General features: G+C 48.5%; 1 protein-coding gene across 2 annotated transcripts in view; it reads right to left on the reverse strand.

The window, feature by feature from the left end:
- The window catches only part of LOC117869494 (junctional adhesion molecule A-like), a 60,147-nt gene extending 40,604 nt beyond the window's left edge, over nucleotides 1–19,543 (reverse strand). For both annotated transcript variants that reach the window (XM_034756357.1, XM_034756356.1), the window contains exon 1: nucleotides 19,394–19,543. In XM_034756357.1, coding sequence (XP_034612248.1) covers nucleotides 19,394–19,451 — 58 coding nt within the window. In that variant the 5' untranslated portion in view covers nucleotides 19,452–19,543. The remainder of the gene's footprint in view (nucleotides 1–19,393) is intronic.
- Nucleotides 19,544–19,929: the final 386 nt, after the last annotated feature.

Consider the following 19,929-nt stretch of genomic DNA (forward strand, 5'->3'; position numbering starts at 1 on the left):
AAGGGGGGTTCCAAAGAGGATGGAGCTCGGCTGTTCTCAGTGGTGGCAGATGACAGAACAAGGAGCAATGGTCTCAAGTTGCAGTGGGGGAGGTCCAGGTTGGATATCAGGAAAAACTATTTCACTAGGAGGGTGGTGAAACACTGGAATGCGTTACCTAGGGAGGTGGTGGAGTCTCCTTCCTTGGAGGTTTTTAAGGCCCGGCTTGACAAAGCCCTGGCTGGGATGATTTAGCTGGGAATTGGTCCTGCTTTGAGCAGGGGGTTGGACTAGATGACCTCTTGAGGTCCCTTCCAACTCTGATATTCTATGATTCTATGATTCTATGATAATCACTCCCCTGACAACAGGTTCCTCAGGAGAAATGCTTCCTTTTAGAAACGAGACACAAGGTGAGGGAAATAGATCGATCCGGCGGGTAGTCTGCACATACCCAAAGATACTATCGGGGATCGATATATCATGTTTCGTCTAGACACGATATATCAATCCCCGAACGCACTCCCGTCAACTCCGGAACTCCACCAGGGTGAGCGGCGGTAGCGGAGTCGACGGGGGAGCCGCGGACGTCGATCCAGCGCCGTGAGGACGGAAGGTAAGTCGAAATAAGATAAGTCGACTTCAGCTAGGCTGTTCCCGTAACTGAAGTTGCGTATCTTACAATCGACACCTCCCCACCAGCGTAGACCAGCCCTTTTATTGGACCACTGCTGGTGAGAGAGACAAGCTTCCGAGGTTACACACAGAGCTCTTCTTCAGGGCTGGACAAAGCTGCCTCTCTTCTTCCTACCTGTTTTCTAAAAGGGAAACAGTGGGTTTTCCTTTGAGAAAGCTCTCACCGGGAAAAAGAGATGAGCCATTTCTACCAGGAAGAGAATTCTCTCTCACGCTCTCCACCGGAGAATTGTGGGAGGAGGAGGAGGGAGAAGTTTCCAGATATACCCTTAGCTAAGCAAGGCCAGAACAACATCCCACTAGTGGAACAAGTCAGATCCTGTGATTTTAGGGTTTCTCTGCAATTAACTTCATGTGCATTCAAAAGGGAGTGTGAAGGTTGCATCTTAGCAACAGACAAGCAGCACAATGCACACTGCTATCTAGCCCTGCCCTGCCTCCAGCCAAATAGCAGCCAAAGTGTGAACCCACCTTTCCCTCCCTCAGTAAGGTGTTCAATTGAATGGCCAGATGGCCCAGTTAAATGCTCATGTTAGCAAAGGAGTGTACAAAATAAATTGTCAGAGGCACAGTCAAGCCTCGGACCTCCTAATTCACAAGTTGGAGAAGTGGTGGCAGCTCTAATGTAGGTAATATATCTACACTAAGGCCTTGGCTACACTCGGGACTTCACAGTGCTGCTTTCACTCTATGCATCCGAAGAAGTGAGGTTTTCACCCACGAGAGCTTATGCCCAAAAAAATCTGTTAGTCTTTAAGGTGCCACCAGACTCCTTGTTGTTTTTGTAGATACAGACTAACACGGCTACCCCCTGATAGTTAGCACTGTATGTACTCCACCTCTCCAAGGGGAGTAGCTTGCAGTGCTGCGAGTGAGCGTGCAGCGCTGCAGGCTCTGATTACACTGGCGCTTTACAGAGCTGCACTCACTGCACTGGGGGAGGTGGGGGAGGCGCGTTTTCACACCCCCTGAGCGCAGCAAGTTGCAGTGCTGTACAGCGCCAGTGTAGCCAAGGCCTATGATTCCTGCTACTGCTACCACCACTGGAGTGGCACCACTGGTGAATTACAAGGCTCGTTTTTGCCAACACAGTCACAGCCTATACCCCTCAGGTATAGGCTGCGACTGGGCTCAGGATTCTCGTGTTTGTGGCCAGAGCATGTTGCACCATGGTTGTGTTGCGTGTCTGCAGACGGAAGCAGCACGTTCTGGGATTATGTTGGAGTCCTGGAAGACACCAGTGCATTTCTTCTGCTCACACACACAATACTCAGCCATTTTCATTTCCCAGCTGCCTCCTCTAGAGCAACAACAAGGATGAGCGCATGACTTTTCATACTGATGCACATTATTGTTTAACATGCAAGGGTGGGGTGAGTTAGTCACAAGGACTGTACTTTACTCCCAGCGAGCAACTTCCTCCCAGCTGATCTCCTAATGATCTGTCTATATGCAACATGACTCAGTTTCCAGAGCAGGTTTAAGTCTTGTCCACAGTGTGAGAGGTAATCATTTAAATCAAGCCATTTTCAACAGACCTGAACCCTGGTGACTGCCTCTCATGCTGTCCTGCCTGCAGACCATTCTAAGACATGGCTGCTGAACAGTGCTTTTAGCAGGCCTTGCTCTGGGTAGCCAGATTGTCAAAGAGAGGGAAACAAAACAAGGGATGGGCCCCTCAGGGAACATTTTGGTGGGGCCCAGAAGTACATGCCAGGGGAGAGAGGGGATAGAAAAGGGAACTCATACCCCTCTCGGGTGTGGATTGCAGTGGGGCTCAAAGGAAGGCCTCAGAGGGCAGGGGGAGGAAGTGAACAGTGCCAATATGCCACAGGCCTGATGGAAAATTCCCTGGGGCACACAGTGTACTCAGCCAGGCTGTCATCTGTCCAGTTCAGCTGGCCAGCCTGGGAGGGGCAGGATGTCAGGCAAACAACCATTAAAATCCAGTCCTAAATGTGAATGACGGAAACTGTCTCTTATTTCCCTTTTCGTCCCTTCTTTGAGACTCCAGACTGGCTTTTTAAACAGTCTCAGTCTTTTCAATTTCTCCTTATACAGATGTCCCATACCCCTACCCATTTGTGTACTTTTCTGTATTTTTCCCCAATTTTTATTTATTTATTTTAAGATAGGCAACCAGAACTGCATTCAGTATTCAAGGTGGGGGTGTACCACAAATGTATATAGCGGCATTATGATATTTTCTGTATTACTATCTATCCCTTCCTAATGGTTCCTAACATTACCACCTTTTTTGATGGCCACTGCACATTGAGCAGATGTTTTCAGAGAACTATCCACAATGACTTCAAGAGCTCTTTCTTGAGAGATAATAGCTAATTTAGACCCTATCATTTTGTGTTCATAAATAAGATTATGGTTTTCCAGCACACATTACTTTGCATTTATCAACACTGAATTTCATCTGCCATTTTTTTGCCCAGTCGCCCAGTTTAGTGAGAGCCTTTTGTAACTCGTGGCAGTCAGCTTTGGACTTAACTATCTGGAGTAATTTAGTATTGTTTGCAAACTTTGCCACCTCACAGTTTACCTGTTTTCCCAGATACACTGAACTGGCAGGTTGAACAGAAGGGTGGGCAACCCAGATTTTGGCCATCCAAAAAGATTCCTTGTAAGCTCGTCGGGGCAGAGAATCTCCTAGGCAGCCCCCAAGTGGCAAGCAGTTATCGGTGACCCCCTGAAGAGCCTAGGATGGGAGGGAACTGGCTGTCTCTCAAGGAGGCACTCAAATAGAAGCGGGAGGACAGGCCAAAGACACCAAAGGTAAGGGGGGGGTGAGGTGTTGTATGGGGGAAGGGGAGTTGCTAGGGGGAATGACAAGGGAAGAAGTTGAAGGTGGACAACTTTACTGGTGAACCTAGGCCAACCTTCATGGTCTCATTGGGATTCATTTAGATGGTAGGTAAGCTCTTTGGGACACAAACCTTCTCGTTATTTGTAGAGTGCTTAGTACAATGGCTCTCTGGCCTCTAGGTGCTACCATAATACTATTAATAGAGATGAGTCAAAAAACATCCCCTTATTTTGGCTTTTGATTTTCAAACCATTGACCACTTTTTCCTTCTCCATGTGAAGGAGAAGGAACCGTGAACCCCAGACCCAGTCAATAAGTCTCTTACTTTCTAGTTTTGTTACAAACATTGTGCATGGCCCGATTCTGAACAATAGAGGTACAGCATTTTAAAACATGATTTTTATGTCCCATTAACTAAAACTTGTGAATTATCTATTTTTAAAAAGGACTTGCATACAACAAACCAAATATGGCATGATCTCTGGAAAACAGGTATATACTGCACCCAGACAACTTGGAAATGAAAAGGTCTCTCTCTCTCTTTAAATTGGGTCAAAATGATTTTCAGGCTTTTCGTACCTCAAACTGCTGGAGCAACAAGCGGCTTTGGCAGGAAAACAAAGCTTTGGTAAGTTGTTTACATGTTTGATCCACTCGGAAATGAGTAAAAAGTGAAAGCTTGACAATGAACTTCAGCTAAGGAGTAGAAATGTAACATGTAAATAGATCTAAAAGATGGCAGTTATACTGGGCTTTCATTCCCAGCGAGGAAGGGCAATCAACTCAGGCAATGACCGTGCATGACCCCCTCCACTAGCCAACCAATAGGGCCTCACCCTCATCTGGAAGAATGAGAGGGAAAGATTTCAGGTTTCATGGCCAATTCTGTCTCTACTAGGTCTTCCCTTAAGGGTATCAAGCTCTGCCAGTAGTAATGCTGGGTTTTCCTGAGGTGGATACTTGTCCTTTAGAAACTGGGCTAGGGCACCAAAATCATTTCACCATAAGTCACCGAAGGGCATTTAGAGGAGGATGATGATTTTCAGTTGATGAAGATCTGGGACGTGCATGTGGTGTTCGTAACATGTTCATGGCATCCACTTTGGAAGTACCAGCTGGTTTTAGAAGTTGCCAGGTAACAGTGTCATGCCCTCAGGACAGCTTCACCCAATGAGAGCTTGTTCTGATGATGGCATGCTTAGGCCTTTAGACCCCATTTCAGAGCTTTGTGGGGGATGGAGTTCCCATGCAACTAGAACTAGTGCTTTGTTCATGTCCTCGCAATAGAACCTAGCTGAAAGGCCATTGTTACAGTCACTTCCAGGCTTTTAATTGCTTTTGTTCTGAACACATCAAAGTGAAAGGTTCCATATTACCTGTCAATTGCCCCCAGCTCCCACCCCCACCATGTTTATCCCACAGTTCTTCCCAGCTACCACCCCAAAAATCCATCTAGTTTATCACATGTAAGTGAAGATCAGATTTTTCCCCTTCTATTTTTGGTCTCCCGTGTGTTGCCTCCTTTCCCACACTCCTTAGGTTCTGTCCCCATTCCTCTTCTCCCTCCCTATGCCCCTGGGGGCACCTCCAAATGTAGGGGAATGAGCATTCGGAAGCAAGTGTTGGGCAAATCTGAAAGTTACTTCCCCCACCTCAACTGCAGGTGAGTCAACTTCAATCAGGAAGCCATGTGCCATTATGCAAGTGACTGATGTGTTGAAAGAGTCCCCACAAACAGAGAAGGCTCTTTACAGAGCCTGCAGTCTCCCACTAGTACCAGGTTCTCCATCAGAACACAGCATGGATGACCACTGCAAGAAACACCTACTTTTTTGGTTAAAACCTCTTCTGTCCTGTTTTTCCCCTTTGTTCTCTTGTATCACAACGCCCCACCCCACTGCCTATTGTTCATGTGGGGATGGATTAATTTATTTATTTTTAAGATCACAGCCAGGTGTGCACACTAATGGTTTCAAATTGTGTTTTATCCGAATCTCCCTTCTAGGCATCTGGACAATGAGCCTGCTGATTGGGGCCACAAACACTGCTTTCCCCATCTAATTGAAAAGAAGTTTGTTTACCCTACTTAAGATCATTTAACTTTAAAAAAAAAATCCCTCCTCAAAATAAAGTCTCTTGTAATCTGGCCACCTGTTTGCCATCTTCTCCTCCTGTGCAATATATTCAGTATCTCACTGTAAATAAAACCCTTATTCCTTAAAGCTTAGGGCTGGCTCTAACTTTTTTGAAAAGAAGAGAGCCACCCTGCTGTATCACCCCCCCCACGTGAGCGCCGCCGAAATCCGCCCCCGCAGCGCCGAGCCGCCCGAAGCCCCCGCCCCCCCCAGCACCACGCCGCCCGAAGCCCCCGCCCCGAGTGCCACTGATTCCAAAAAAAAATAAAAATAAAAAATAAAAAAATTGGGCGCCGCCCTGCCCCGAGGTGCCGCCCCAAGCACGTGCTTGGTCAGCTGGTGCCTGGAGCCGGCCCTGTTAAAGCTACATCTCCTGGCAGTTTGAGTAGGGGAATTTAATCCTCACACACAGCCAACCCCAGACAAACTCCTAGGAGGTAATAAATATCCCAGTGTTACAGATTAAGGAAATGGGGGAACGGGGTCAGCTCAAGGAGTCTGTCAGAGCCAGAACTGGAATTCAGGTGTCCCGGGCTCCTGTGCTCACATAGCCTACTAGTGAGTGTGTTACAGGTCCCATCTGTACCCAATCCTCAGGTTACACGTCTGTTACAGCCTTGTCTCTTTAGCTCTGCAGGCCCCTGGTCCAATCCCTGAAAGCAGCAGCTGACACCCACATCATTAATTCACGGATCTGATAACAGACCATGGCAGCCACACTGTTTATTGCTTATCCAGGTGGCTGGAGGTGGGTTACTACCCTGGCTAACATAGGCTGGTTTTTGTCCAACACACAAAACAACTGAAACTCAGCAGAAGATCCCTTCCCTACTGAAGAAGGTGAGTGAAAGGTGCCCATCTGGAATGATTAACCCTTTCAAAGTCAGCCTTCAGTTTTCAACCAGAGCCTAGGACTTTCATGAGTTTAAGGGAATTTAGTAGCCCAAAAATACCTAATAACCAGAGGAAATTTACAAACCCTCCTCCCCTTTGGCAGGAAATCCCCCACCCCCCAGGATGTTTATGGGTAGCATCACTGCATTGGGGGAAGGGTCACTGATCAAACAACAGCTATCCATTCCCACTCCTATCTTCTGCCAACAGCCAGGATTTCAAGATACAGCCAAGCTACCTCTGCCCACTAGAGTCCTCAGTTTCGCTCTGCTCTGCAGCAGCTCCTCTGCTTGCCCTAGGGCCCTGTCGACATTGGGGATTTTTTACCAGATTTGCTTCTCATTGCTAACACTGAGAACAAATCCACTCAGAACAAGTCTAATCAACAAGGTATTAAAAGCCTCAGCAACCTGTCTACACTAATACTCCCAGTGCGTCTACCAGCAGTGGAAAATGTTTCAAAATGTTTTTAATTAATTAGTGTAGACAAGGCCCATCCGTCCTTTGCTCTAGCTCAGGGGTTCTCAACTTCACTGCACAACCCCTTCCTAACAACAAAAACACAGCCCCCGTGCAAGGCTGAAGTAGTAGCCTGAGCCCCACTGCCCGGGGGGGGGGCAGGCGCCGCGCACTGAAGCCAAAGCCCGAGGGCTTCATTCCTGGGCAGCAGGGCTGTAGCCTAACTAAGCCCTTGGGTTTTGGCTTCAGCCTGGGTGGCAGGCCTCAGGTTTCGGCATCGAACATGGGCCCTGGTGACCCCATTAAAACTGGGTTGTCAAACTCTGGGTCACAACATCAGCTCTAGCTCATTCTCCGGAGCCTGATGAAGCACGTTTAAAGGCCTCAGAGGGACAATTTAACTTTGGCCTATTGAGGTAAGGGGCAGCTACATATTAACCCGAGATGCAGCTTACTAAATGTCACTGCTCCCTGCAGCTCTAGGATAGTCCCACTAAGGACAGTTTGTGGGCGGGGAAGGGACATCTAGACCAGTGGTTTTCAAACTTTGGTACTGGTGACCGCCCCCCCTTATGAATTAAAAAACATTTAGCACCATTATAAATGCTGGGGGAAAGTGGGGTTTAGGGTGGAAGCTGTCAGCTCGTGACCCCCCATGTAATAACCTAGCAACCCCTTGAGGGGTCCCAACTCCCAATTTGAGAACCCCTGAATGAGACAGTCTTTGCCTTTTAGGTGTTCACCATTCAACACACTGTCCTTATGCGGAAGTGCAGAGCCCTCAGTCTGTAAAAATAGCAGTAACTCTAGGAAAGAAAAACTGGGCAAGATGCTGCTGTGACCTTATGAGTGTAAAATAATATTTCATTGAAAGAGGACAGGACCAGAAAGAGTTAATTAACTCAGACGGACCTGACCCCATGAGTGAATTGTAGGAACTGGTTAGGAAGATATGTAAATGAATAGAGCTTTGAAATGCAAGTCTGCATTGTTAGAGATCTCAAGGGTAGATGTTTGCTCAGATCTTGTGATGCAAGCAAACAAGTCTTGTCTATTGCTGTAACTTTAATTCGAAGATCAAAAAGGAATATCAACATTATGATGATACTTGAGTGAAATAGTATTATTGTCTATTTGTCTCTTTTGAAGGTTGTGGTAACCTGTATCTGAACTGTTTAATGGGTAAATTACCCTATGCTAATTGCCAGGATGTTTGGAAGGAGAATTAAGCCTATTGTTTTCTCAAGCCAAAAGGCTGCTGGAAATGTATAAGAACCCTGGGACATGATCCTGCTGCATCTCAGATCTACTTTGGGTTTCAAGAGGGGGAAACCTTAAGCCACAAGGATTGAGATCCCCAGTCACTGACTGGAGTCACCCTGAATATGGACATTGGACTATAACCTATGGACTATTTCTAAAAGGACTTTTGGCAACTACAAGATCACCTCTGCTACGTATCTGAACCTCAAGAATTGAATTCAAGTCTGTATGTATATTGATCTTTTAACCAACACACTTTTCTTTTTTAATAGATTTTAGCTTAGTTAATAAGAATTGGCTATTAGTGTGTATTTTGGGGTAAGACCTAAGTCATAATTGAACCTGGGTACGTGGCTGATCCTTTGGGATCGGAAGAACCTTTTCTTTTATATGATGAAGTAAGATTTTCAGTAATCATCATCATCATCATCTCGGATGTGTGTCTAGATGGAGGCCTGAGGCTGGGTACTTTAAGGGAACTGTGTTGTTTGAACTTCTAAGTAACCAGTGAGGTACTATAGAAGCTGTTTTGTGCTGACTTGGTAAATCTAAGTATTGGAATAACCACCAGCTTTTGGGGTTTGTCTGCCCTGTTTTGTTTGCAGTTCACCCTGATTGAGTGACCGCAGCTGGGTCCCCCAGGCAGCACCGTCACAGCTGCTGAGGCAGATTTGAAAGCCAGGAAGTTCTGTTTTTAAACAGTGCTTAATTTCTGTGTTGCAAAACATTAAGGGATCCCAAACAGCCCTTACTCCATGCTCACCCTGCCCACGTGAAATAGATGTCTGGTATGTATTAGCAAAAAGGCATTTTAAATCCCATATCATTGTTGCTTCAGCTATGGGTCTTCAGCTAAGCTCCAGACTAAGGGCTTGCCTGTATGAGATAGCTGCACTGATTTACAAACAGATGTAATTAAACCAGTGCAAAACCCCACGTAGACACACATTCTGATTTAAGAATTGCTTTGACTCAGTTTAGCTGAAGTTAGGAAGGAATCAACTTCAGCTAAATTGATATAAGCCACTCAAACTAAAATTAGAACATCTACCCTGGGGTTTGCACTGGTTCAATCGGATGAGTTAAGTAGTCCCACCAGGGTTAAGTAGAAGGGTATAAGTAACTGAGCCAACTCCTGCCCAGCATGGCCGGGATGTTTCAGTGCATATGGGATTGAATAGCCACCAGCTTCTCAATACCTTTCCAGAAGTGCAATCACAGGCTAGTCATCAACACCTGTCCCATGGCTGTGAGCATGTAACTTCTCTGTTCAAATCTCTGCATCAGCTTCTTGTTCATTTCCAAGATGATGGTCACACTCCACGACTTTACTGTGGAATCTATTGGGACTCAGATCATGCTCCTTCCGCAGCACTTTTGCTGTCAGTTTCTGGGACTGTTCTTCCCAGAAGAGGAGGCAGATCTCTTTCCAAACACAGGGCCCATGGCAACTGGCCAGAGCATGGCATCCTTCAGGGTGCAAGTGAAGATGCATTTATTTGGTTTGGCATTTGGGCCACTCATTCCTAAGAAGGAAGCTGCCAATACACTTGATAGATTGGCTTAATTTATGCTTTTGTAAACAGTACCTAGTTGCTACACCAACAGGGGTTTTGTAAGTCATTAATACCAGTTGTATAGAAATGGAACACAGGCTGGGAGCAATATGGAAGTATTTGGCTCAATGAAGCGTTTTCTAGTAGCCAGTGAAGAGCTCTCCACCACTAGCTGCACCCTAAACAGTAAGAAGCACGATGCTGAAAATAAACCCATAAAAGCAGAACATGAATGTTAACAGAACTGAGATTGATTCAGAGCCACTCAAACCCTGGAATTGTCCTGGGAGCTACCAGGTCTTTTGCTGGGTGACTCATCAAGGACTTCTCAACTGTTCAAGCAGACTGAAGTTGCTCCCTTGAAGCTTAAGGAAGCAAACTCTGTTCTCCCCTCCCATGTAGCTGAACAGCGTTGCACAACTAGTGAGATACATTAAGAAGTTTTTTCCTCCCTTTTCAGAGTCATGTCCTGGCCATGGCCTGGAACCATGTACCAGACCCAGGCCAGATCTACATAACAAGCTGTTGGGCAGGGGCGTGAATAGGTGTGATTTGTGACCAACAGAGGTGGGCCAGCAAAAGCAGCTATACCGGTAAAAGTGCCCTTTACTGGTACAGTTTATTTCACTCAGGGAGGCTGGAAGCAGCTATGCCAGCAAACGCACAGTTGTGCCAATATAAGCTGTTTGAACACAAGGTGCGCTTTGCCAGCAGAGTACACCGACACAGAGAAGGCTTTGCTAGTGTAGCTATGTGTAGACTTGGCCAAAGCGGAGCAGATTATAGCCTCTCTTATGTGTCCCGAGTTAACAGAACGGGTCCTTCCCCATGTGCCAACGTGTCCATTTTAGAAAAATGCTCTCACCACAATGAGTGGGAAGCATCCCTACTATGGGAAGGGCCAGTCCAGTCATGTCTGCAGAAGCTACTCATTAGAATTAGGTTTCGATCCTTCACAGCTGCAAACTAAACTTTCCAAAAGGGTCCTGACACTGGGCTGCCTTCCTCCTACAGCTAACAGAGCCTGGAATAAGAGAAGCTCAGATCCTCTCCCAACCATAGCGATGGAGCAGTAACTCTGACACAGGTCAGGCACTTCCAAGAAGTTTGGAGCCTCCTTCCGCACCCACCCAAAACCCATCCACCCGCACGGCAAGCGCCAGCAGTGAGCAGGACACCTTATCTGGCTATGGCTGGCTGATTGAGGGCAGAGGTGGGGTAGAGGCGACCCCTGAGAGCAGTGCCATGTTTGCTGAATCTATCAGCCCACAATGTGCTCCACTTGCAAGACACTTCCTGTGGTTTCTATTCATGAGAGAAAGAGAAAAGGAATTGAGGCACAGACCCCCAGTTACATGCCATGGGCTCTGGCAGCCAGTCATGTGACGCAATTAGTATCTCAGCGTCTATTAATGGTGCTAGCCCTTGAGAAGAGCCAGAAAATATGACCCGAGCGTAAGCAATGCTGCAACTTCTGCTTGAGTCTGCAGACAGCCTTCAGCAGGACCAGCAGCTGTTAGAGCTGGGGGGTAAGTCATTGGCCCCACACTCACCCCTAGTGCAGCCCAGACACCCACTGCTCTGGGGGAAGCCACCCTGCTGTCTATGCTGGCATGGGTCACGCGTATGGAGAACTCCTAAGCAAGGGTGGGGTACAGCCACAGCATAGGGTCAGAGCATGGGGGGAGGGGAGTGGCCAGAGCACAAGTCAAGCAGGGCCATAGAGTGCCTGACTCCGCTGGATTCCAACGATCATTACAAAATCCAGACCCCGCTGGAAAGTAGCACGGGGTGATCTCTCTTCTGGACAGCAATAGGCAGAGCTCAGAAGTTGCAAAGCAGCTTGAATGGTTTCTCAATTTGTTTGACAGAGGAGAGTGAGTCACTTGAGAACCTGAGTAAACAAGCCAGGCTGTTCTTTGCTCTGCTGGGGCAAGAAGCCCTTCACACAGGAGGCCTCTCCATAGTAACTTACATTTTCAAATTGCAGGGTGCTCAGAGAAGAGCCACAGATGAGGGGTCTAGAAGGACCAGCTTACGGGACTGAGCTCTAAGCCATATTTTTTTTAAATGAAGACGAGGTAGGTGACAGTCCTCAGGAGTGCAGGAAGGAAAATACTGAGACAAATACAGCCAGGGCTTCCTGGGCAGTGCAACAAATATCACAGCATCCTGCTGCTGCTGGTAGTGACCATTTGGTTGGTGTGAGACAGGTGGGGAAATATCTGCCCCATTGTCATAGCTTCAACAGATCCCCCCCCACACACACACACACTCGTGTTCACAACTTACCACTGGCTGCAAAACCATCTTCAGATAAGTTCTGATAGACCGGCTGAGACCCTTGTTTGCTGAACTGATGCCATTAGAAACAGAGCAGCATCAGCACAGATAGGTCACTGGTGCTTTTAAACACAGTTAGTTGTCTAACCCTGCTCAGTACAGGTCTAGTTCAGGGGTTCTCAACCCTTTTCTTTCTGAGCCGCCCCCCCCCCCGCTATAAAAACTCCACTGCCCACTTGTACTACAACAATTGTTTCTCTCCATATAAAAGCCAGGGCCAGCACTAAGAGGTAGGAAGCAGGGCAATTGCCCAGGACTCCACACCAGGAGGGGCATTGTGAAGCTAAGTTGCTCCGGCTTTGGCTTCAGCCAGATGCTGGAGCTCAGGACTCCAGGCTGCAGTCCTGCATGGCACGGGCCTAGTGAGTCTAATGCCAGCCATGCTTAGCAGACCCCCTGAAACCTGCTCACAGCACCGGGTTTACAATGGCGCCCGTGGTGCCATGGAGCCAGGCCCGTGCTCAGAAGGGGCCCTGGCCTACTCAGCTTGCACTGCGCCCCGAGACCTCGCCAGCCTGCTGGCTACCTCCCCCCCCGCCCACCCCTTGCTCCTCTCTGCCCCCAGCACCACCAGCTGGCTCCTCTCCGCCCCCTGACCAGCCCCCAGTGCACCTCCAGCTCCAGGCAGTCTCTGCTTCTCACTACCTGTGGGGCCCTGCCTGTCTCCCCAGAGCTGAGCCGCCTGGGACTGGTGCAGAAGGCTGGCCAGTTTTGGCCAGGTTGGGAGGAGGGGGGGAGAAGAGGACAGTGTGTGGGGCTTGGTTGGGCCCCTCCAGGCAAGTAGGTCCTGAGGGAGCCTGGCTGGGGCAAGCCCTGGCCGGGCTGACTGCATCACTCCCAAAGGGCTGGGCCAGAGCAAAGCGATTCCCTGCCCCGGGACCAGCCCTGGCTGCGCTGCCGGCTCATACACTTTCCTCCCAGCAGGGCCTGTGAGTGCGGCTGGGAGGCAGAACATGGGGGAGTGGGTCTCGGGGGGGAGGGGAGCTAGGCTGTGAGGGGGCAGGGAAGGTGTGTGTGTTGGGGCACTAGGGAGTGGGGGTTCTGTGTGGGGTGCTGGGCAGTTGTGGTGGGGCTGTGGGGGCGCTGGGTGGGGTGGTTTTGTGCAGTATGCTGTGCATTTGTGGCAGAGGTCGGGGAGGCGATGGGCATGGCAGAGGTCTGGGGGGCGCTGGGCAAAGGGAGTTATGGGGGTGTTGGGCAGGGGAGCTGTGTGGCACAGCATGGACCTGCCCCCGACAGGAAGGGGCATGCTGGCAGCACAGGGCCAGCAGGCCACAGTGCATCTGGCAACTGCTGGTTTGTAAATAGTGCCCTCACATTGGGCTGGGTGGAGCGGGGCTGCCCCCACCATGGCACGCCCCATTGCCCCTGGCTGGCCCCTTGCTCTGGGGACTGACCTCCCTGGCCCATGCCATGCTCAATTGCCTCCATGGGGGGGCCCCACAAAAGGTTAATCTGGCCCTGCCCCCACATAAAATTCGCAAAGAAGGCTAGTGTAGACAAGGCCACACACTGTTCAACTCCCTGCCAAACCCTTATTTGGGTGACCAGATGTTCAAGGGCTTTGAGTTGACAACCTGTCCCCCAAACCTATCATTATGCCCTCACCAGCCTACAAACTGAGCTCCGAGTATCCTCCTGGACTGGGTATTGGCCACAGGAATAGAGTGAACAATGGTCTAATCCAGGGGTAGGCAACCAATGGCATGCGTGCCGAAGGCAGCACACGAGCTGATTTTCAGTGGCACTCCCACTGCCTGGGTCCTGGCCACCGTTCCAGAGGGCTCTGCATTTTAATTTAATTTTAAATGAAGCTTCTTAAACATTTTAAAAACCTTATTTACTTTACATACAACAATAGTTTACTTATATATTATAGGTTTGTATAAAGAGACCTTCTAAAAACGTTAAACTGTATTACTGGCACGCAAAACCTCGAATTAGAGTGGATAAATGAAGATCCGGCACTCCACTTCTGAAAGGTTGCCGACCCTGGAATGGTATCTTCTAGTTCCTAGAGCTTTGAAAGGAGTTCCTTTCAACAAGCTAATTGTCAAGATCTCGCTTACAGAGAGGAACATTCTTCCTCTGCCATGCAGTCCCACATTGCTTGACATCTCCATGCTAGAAATCCACACTGGCCAGCTGTTCCAGCATCCAGCGTGGAATGCTGAATCCAAAATTAACATCTCAACAGTTCAACATTAAGAACATTCAGCTGAAATGGAACTCAAGGGGGCTCATGTCATCTGGAATGATGAAACCTAAGAGCCCTCAACACTGCAACAGGGGACTTGATTTGCTTTGCCATATCGGCATACCTCATTCCCCCTTACACTCAAAAAGGAAAATCCCACAGGAATAGCCCCTGGGACTGATCACCTCTTTTCCAACACCAGAGGTGTGGTGCAGACACAGGTTGGCCGCCTTCAGCAGCAGGTTAAAATCCATTAATCGATTATTACCAGCACAGTTGCGCCAGGGTGTAAGTGAGATAACTGAGTTTACAGTTTCCAAAGGCAAACTGGGATTTAGGATTGCCTCACAGCCACATCGGCAGTGTGGTGCTCATTTCTCCAATCTGAGCTACAGAGGTTTGTTTTTATGTATGATGAACCCAGATTCACTACAAAAAGATTTTCACTAATCCACACCCCGGAACACCAACATCCCATAGAGCAAAAGCAGATCTAGGTAGTTATAGCTGAGCTCCTCACAACCACCAATGGATTTTAACCTCACACTGCTATGAAGGCAGATAATTATCCTCATTTTACAGATGGTGAACTGAGGCACAGGGTAGATTAAGTGATTTCCCAAGGTCAAACCAAAAGCCTGTGGCAGGGTAAGTTTATGAAAGAGGCACGTTCCTGATGGGGATTTTAACGGCTCAGGGAGCGAAAGGTAAGATCTCTGTCCTAACAGGATCCCATCAAGACTTCTTTAGTCTAGACCACTAGTTTCTCCAGAGGTTCTTACATCCTTTTGAAACTCCTGCCCTCTGTCTTCACTATTGAGACAACCCCTTTTGATACCTCTAACATTAACAGTCAAGCATATTGCCCTTATTAGTAATGTTTTAAAGAGATTAAATCTGCAGATACATTTCATAGGAAAACAGGAAAAGTTACTTTAAGTGCTTTTTAACCCACTTAAAGAAACATCTTAATTTTGAGACAACTTTACATTAGTATTGATTCTTTGTGTGGACAGACTGGAGCCTTCTGAAGTCCCCATTTGTTATAAGCACCTCTATCAGGAATTAGGGTCCCATTGTCCTAGGCAAGGTACAAACAAATCTGTTAGTCTTTAAGGTACCACCGGACTCCTTGTTGTTTAAACAAATCTGATAGTCTCTTACCCAGAAGGCTCACAGTCTAAGACAAAAGATTTGACTTGGGAACAGACAGGAGGGAGGAAGAAGGGATGTTAGGTTAGTTGTAACAGTGATCTTGGTATCCACGAGTGATCACTAGTCTAGCCATCGTCACATGGTAGTGATAAATAGGTTTCACAAAGATAGTCTAAGGATGGATTTAAAAGACATAAGGCGGTGACTGCAAATTTTGATGAGGATTTCTTCTCACGAGTAAAGGGCAAACATGGGAGAAAGCTTGATGGGAAAAGCAGACACGCAGGTTTATTAATAACCCATTATCACTAGCATGTAATTAATGCAGAGGAGGAACCAGTGCTCATACATCATAAGAATGTCATTAAACCTGCATCATGTGCAAAGGAGACAGCAAACCCCCATGATTTAATCAAGAGGGATGGTTAAAAGGAACTGGGAGGTTTTGGAACACAGAAGTGGTCAATTTGCCTGACTTCATCAAGACTACCATCTGGAAGTAAAAAAGGAGGGGCAAAAGCCAAATCCCAATTGCAGGAGCTACACATGCATTCAAAGTCAAATTTACATACATGTAACATGCATTACATAAGACTGAAAAGCAAGATTTTTTTTAATGGAAATAGAGGCTACCTTAAAAAGGATGCAGGCAGGTCAGCTTTGACCCAGAAATTAAACAAGCACAAATGGTTTGTTTGTTTTTCTTTAAAAAGTAAGTTTTAAAAACTAAAAATCACAAATGTCCATTGATTTTTAGAAATTCAATGGAAACGGGCAGGGTTTATGTTTAAGTGACCTGCAAAAGGGGAAAAATATATGTTTGTAAAGAAGAAACAATGCACAAAAAAGGCTTGAATTGATTTGTGTTTTAATAATGGGTTTTGTATTTTTTTTTTTAAAACATGAGAGAGATTAGATTTTGCTGAACAAACTCACTGACTCACTAGAGAATTAACCGGATTTTGACATCAACCAGAGCTATTGAAAGGAAGCTGATTGTTTTCCATGACTTCCATCCAGTTCATTAACTTGGTGATGTCTCATCCCTCTCCTCTGGAATGGTTAATTCCCTCCATTCTTCACTTATCCACCCTTGACTTTTTTCACCCCCTCCCATCTGAAGGTCCGCCCTGCCAGCTTCCCTCTTCTCCTCCCCCCTCTAAACACACACACACACACACCTTCCCCACTCCCACTCCCCCCTCCCCCCCAACATCTGCTTCCTCCACTCCTGTTCTTGCATTGTGGTGTGTTCCTGGCAAAACCGCTATGACCAGGCTAATTGCATGCACTACAAATTCATTCCCTCCTGTTCTACCATCTTCCTACATGAACCACTCTGCTACTCCATCTTAAATGAATCCCATGCCTCCAATCCCAGCTGCCTTTTCACCACTTTTGGTTATGTCTACACTGCAAACTAGAGGTGTATTCTTAACTCAGGTTAGCTAATTTAGGATAAAATAGCAGTGAAAACAGCTACACGGCATCGTGTTAGCATCTGGAGTTAAAGTCTATAGGGCAGCCTCAGATGAACTTGCACTGCTAACCCAAGCTAAAAGAGATTACTGCATCTTCATTGTTATTTAAACCCAAATTAGTGAACCTGAATTAAGAATACACCTTTTTTCCCCAGCAGTGTAGCCCTACCCTTTGACTTGAACCTTAAACCTTCCTCTCCTCCTGCATCTCTGCTTCTCTCTTGACATGGGATCTTATCAATTTCTTCCCAGGAAAAAACAAAATCCTCACATGACCTTCCATCTCCCATCTGCTTGCTTTTTCTTTACCTTCCCCTCCACCTCACAACTCTCTCCTCCTTCTCCCTGATCACAGACAGAAGTTTCTTTTCTTTCCTTCTCCAGCCCCTCCACTTGCCTCACTGACTCCATCCCACATGTCTCACACCCACTCATCCCCTCCTTTACTCTTCACCCACTCTTTCCTCTCACAATACAAACATGCCTTAGTGAGATTCACCCATCTTAAAAATACCCACCCTTCTCCCTCCATTACCATACCATCGCCTCTCCCGCTTTTATCTCTAATCTCATTGAATAGATGATCTACAATCCCTGGCTGGAATTCGTTTCTGCCAACTCCACCCTAGACCAGGAGCAGCACTTCAGGGGAGGGGAGGCACCTTGCAGGGCCTATAGCCACCCCAAAATTTGCCTTAGCCCTCTCCCCCACCAGCTGCCGTTTTCCGGCCACCCAGCTCTGAAGGCAGAGCAGAGGCTGCTGGCCGGGCATCCAGCTCCAGCGGCATTGGAGAATTAAGGCCAAGTGCAGGGCCTGAGAGTAGCCCCCGGCCTGTGCCCCCACTAGCTGGGACATGATGCCCAGGGTAGGTGAAGAGCTGGAGCTCTCCACAGCAGCCTGACTGACCCACTCTGGCCTGGGCTCCTGGAACCTGCCCCCAGAGCTCCTCTGTCCCTGGAGCCAGGTCCCCACACCCAGGCAGCTCCTGCCAGCTGCAAGCAGCCAATGCCCCACACTGCCCAGCTCCAGTTTCAGACCTGGCTGGAGGCCAGGCCTCCCAGTGAGGGGAGGGCACAGCTCCCCAATTTTCTGTCTGGCCCACCTCTAATAGCTTGGGCACTTTCAAAATTAGTTAACACCTAGTTAAAGCAAATCCTGATAGATTTAAGTGAATAGCTCTTTCTAGAAGATTCAGAGACTCTTGAGTTGAGAAGACTCCAGTTCTCTCATCCTCCAGCAAGGACAGGGACCACAAGACTTGATATTCCTAATTGTAAAGTTACAGAAAGCAAATGAAACTTTACAACATTTGGGCTGCTCTTATACATCATAAAAGCAGCACAAAGGGAACAGTTTTAAATAAGCAAAGCTTTCCCAGCAGTATTTGCAATCCAAACATTCAAAGTGCCTGAAAACACTGGTACAATGACAGACAGGCTACCCCAAAAATACAACTAATTTTCATTGTTTAAGTGCAAGAAGTGAATAACCTCAATGGTGAAAACCAAACTGGATTTCTAGAGTGCTTCCATTTTGGTGAGTTTGAGGTGTTCTTGTTAATACGGGAAACAAGATTTGTTTAGCAGCATCTATGATTTGTGACTTAACTGGGTTTCCAACTGTGAGCACTGTGGAAACAGCCACCTGCAATCAGTATGTCTGCACAGGCCCCTCTGCATGCATAAGGAATCATCAGCATTTTACAAAGGGTGTTTAACTCACAAGGAAAGAAACTTCTTCCCCCAATTCAGACCAGGCACAAATTCAGAATGAAGCATCGCTAAAATCCACCTCCACCCTCCCAGGCCTTTAATCTGCCCAGAAGGGCCCTGGCGAGAGCTTTACAGAGGTTCAAACTCAAAGCACCAAATGTTTAGCACAATCCTCAAACCCCAAAGGGAACAGGGGCCAATGCAGGGTGGGGACTCAGCTGAGAAAAGGAGACTTGGCAACAAAGCGAACGATCTGCGAAGCAAGGAGCGAGACCCGGGAGCAAAGGAGCCATGGGCAGCCCCAGGGTACTGGGGTCCCAACACCTCAGAGAGAGACAGACACAGCTTCATGTACCACCACCACCGGGATCACCCCAGGCAGACACACCCAGCGGGATGAAAAGTGAAGCTCCTGCCTCGGCCTCACTGGCCGTGGCCCCTTACCTCCTGTACTCTCCCCCCGCCCGCCTCACTGCCCCTCCCCCCCAACTGCCTCACTGCCCCCCCTGCCCCTACCCCTCCTCTACCCTCCCCCTGCCTAACTGCCCTACCCATTCCTCTCCCCACACCCGCCTCACTGCCCCACCCCTTCCTCTACCCTCCCCTCCACCCGCCCGCCTGCTTGTCTCACTGCTTTCCCCTCGCCCGCCTCACCGCCCCGCGCCCCCTCGGTCTGACCGCCCCCGCCCCGGCGCGGCACTCACAGGAGCTGACGCTGAGGAGCAGTAAGTGGAGCCGGCCCCACGCCCCGGGCCCAGCCATCGCCGCGCACCCAGCTACCCACGGAGCTCTGCGAGATGCCGCCCGCCGCTGCCCGACTGAGCCCCACCCGGCCCCGCTCACCGCCAGCAGGTGAGGCCCCGCCCTTTCCCCAGGTGAGGCCCCGCCCTCTGTGCCCCCATTGGCTCCCGGCCCACGCCCCCTGTATCCCGCCCCCAAGTGCTGATTGGATTCCGGTACGGTGTCGTCAACCAATAATATAGTCAACCCTGTGCCCCGATTGGCTAGCACACCTACAGCTCCGCCCTGATTGGCTACCGGTGGGGGCCCTTAACCTCGCCCCTGTGAACTTAGTCCCCGCCCCAAGGCCCTCCCCTCCCCCCGCCAGGACTCTCAGGTTGCCATGGTGACGGAGGCCACTCTCTGCTCGACTGGCCCAAAGAACGCGACCCCCGCTCGGCGCTGATGGGGGCGGGGCTGCACCCAGGGACTGAGGCCCCCCCAAATCAGAGAGGCTGCT

The sequence above is a fragment of the Trachemys scripta genome, chromosome 24, assembly GCF_013100865.1.
Source record: "Trachemys scripta elegans isolate TJP31775 chromosome 24, CAS_Tse_1.0, whole genome shotgun sequence".
Lineage (NCBI taxonomy): Eukaryota > Metazoa > Chordata > Testudines > Emydidae > Trachemys > Trachemys scripta.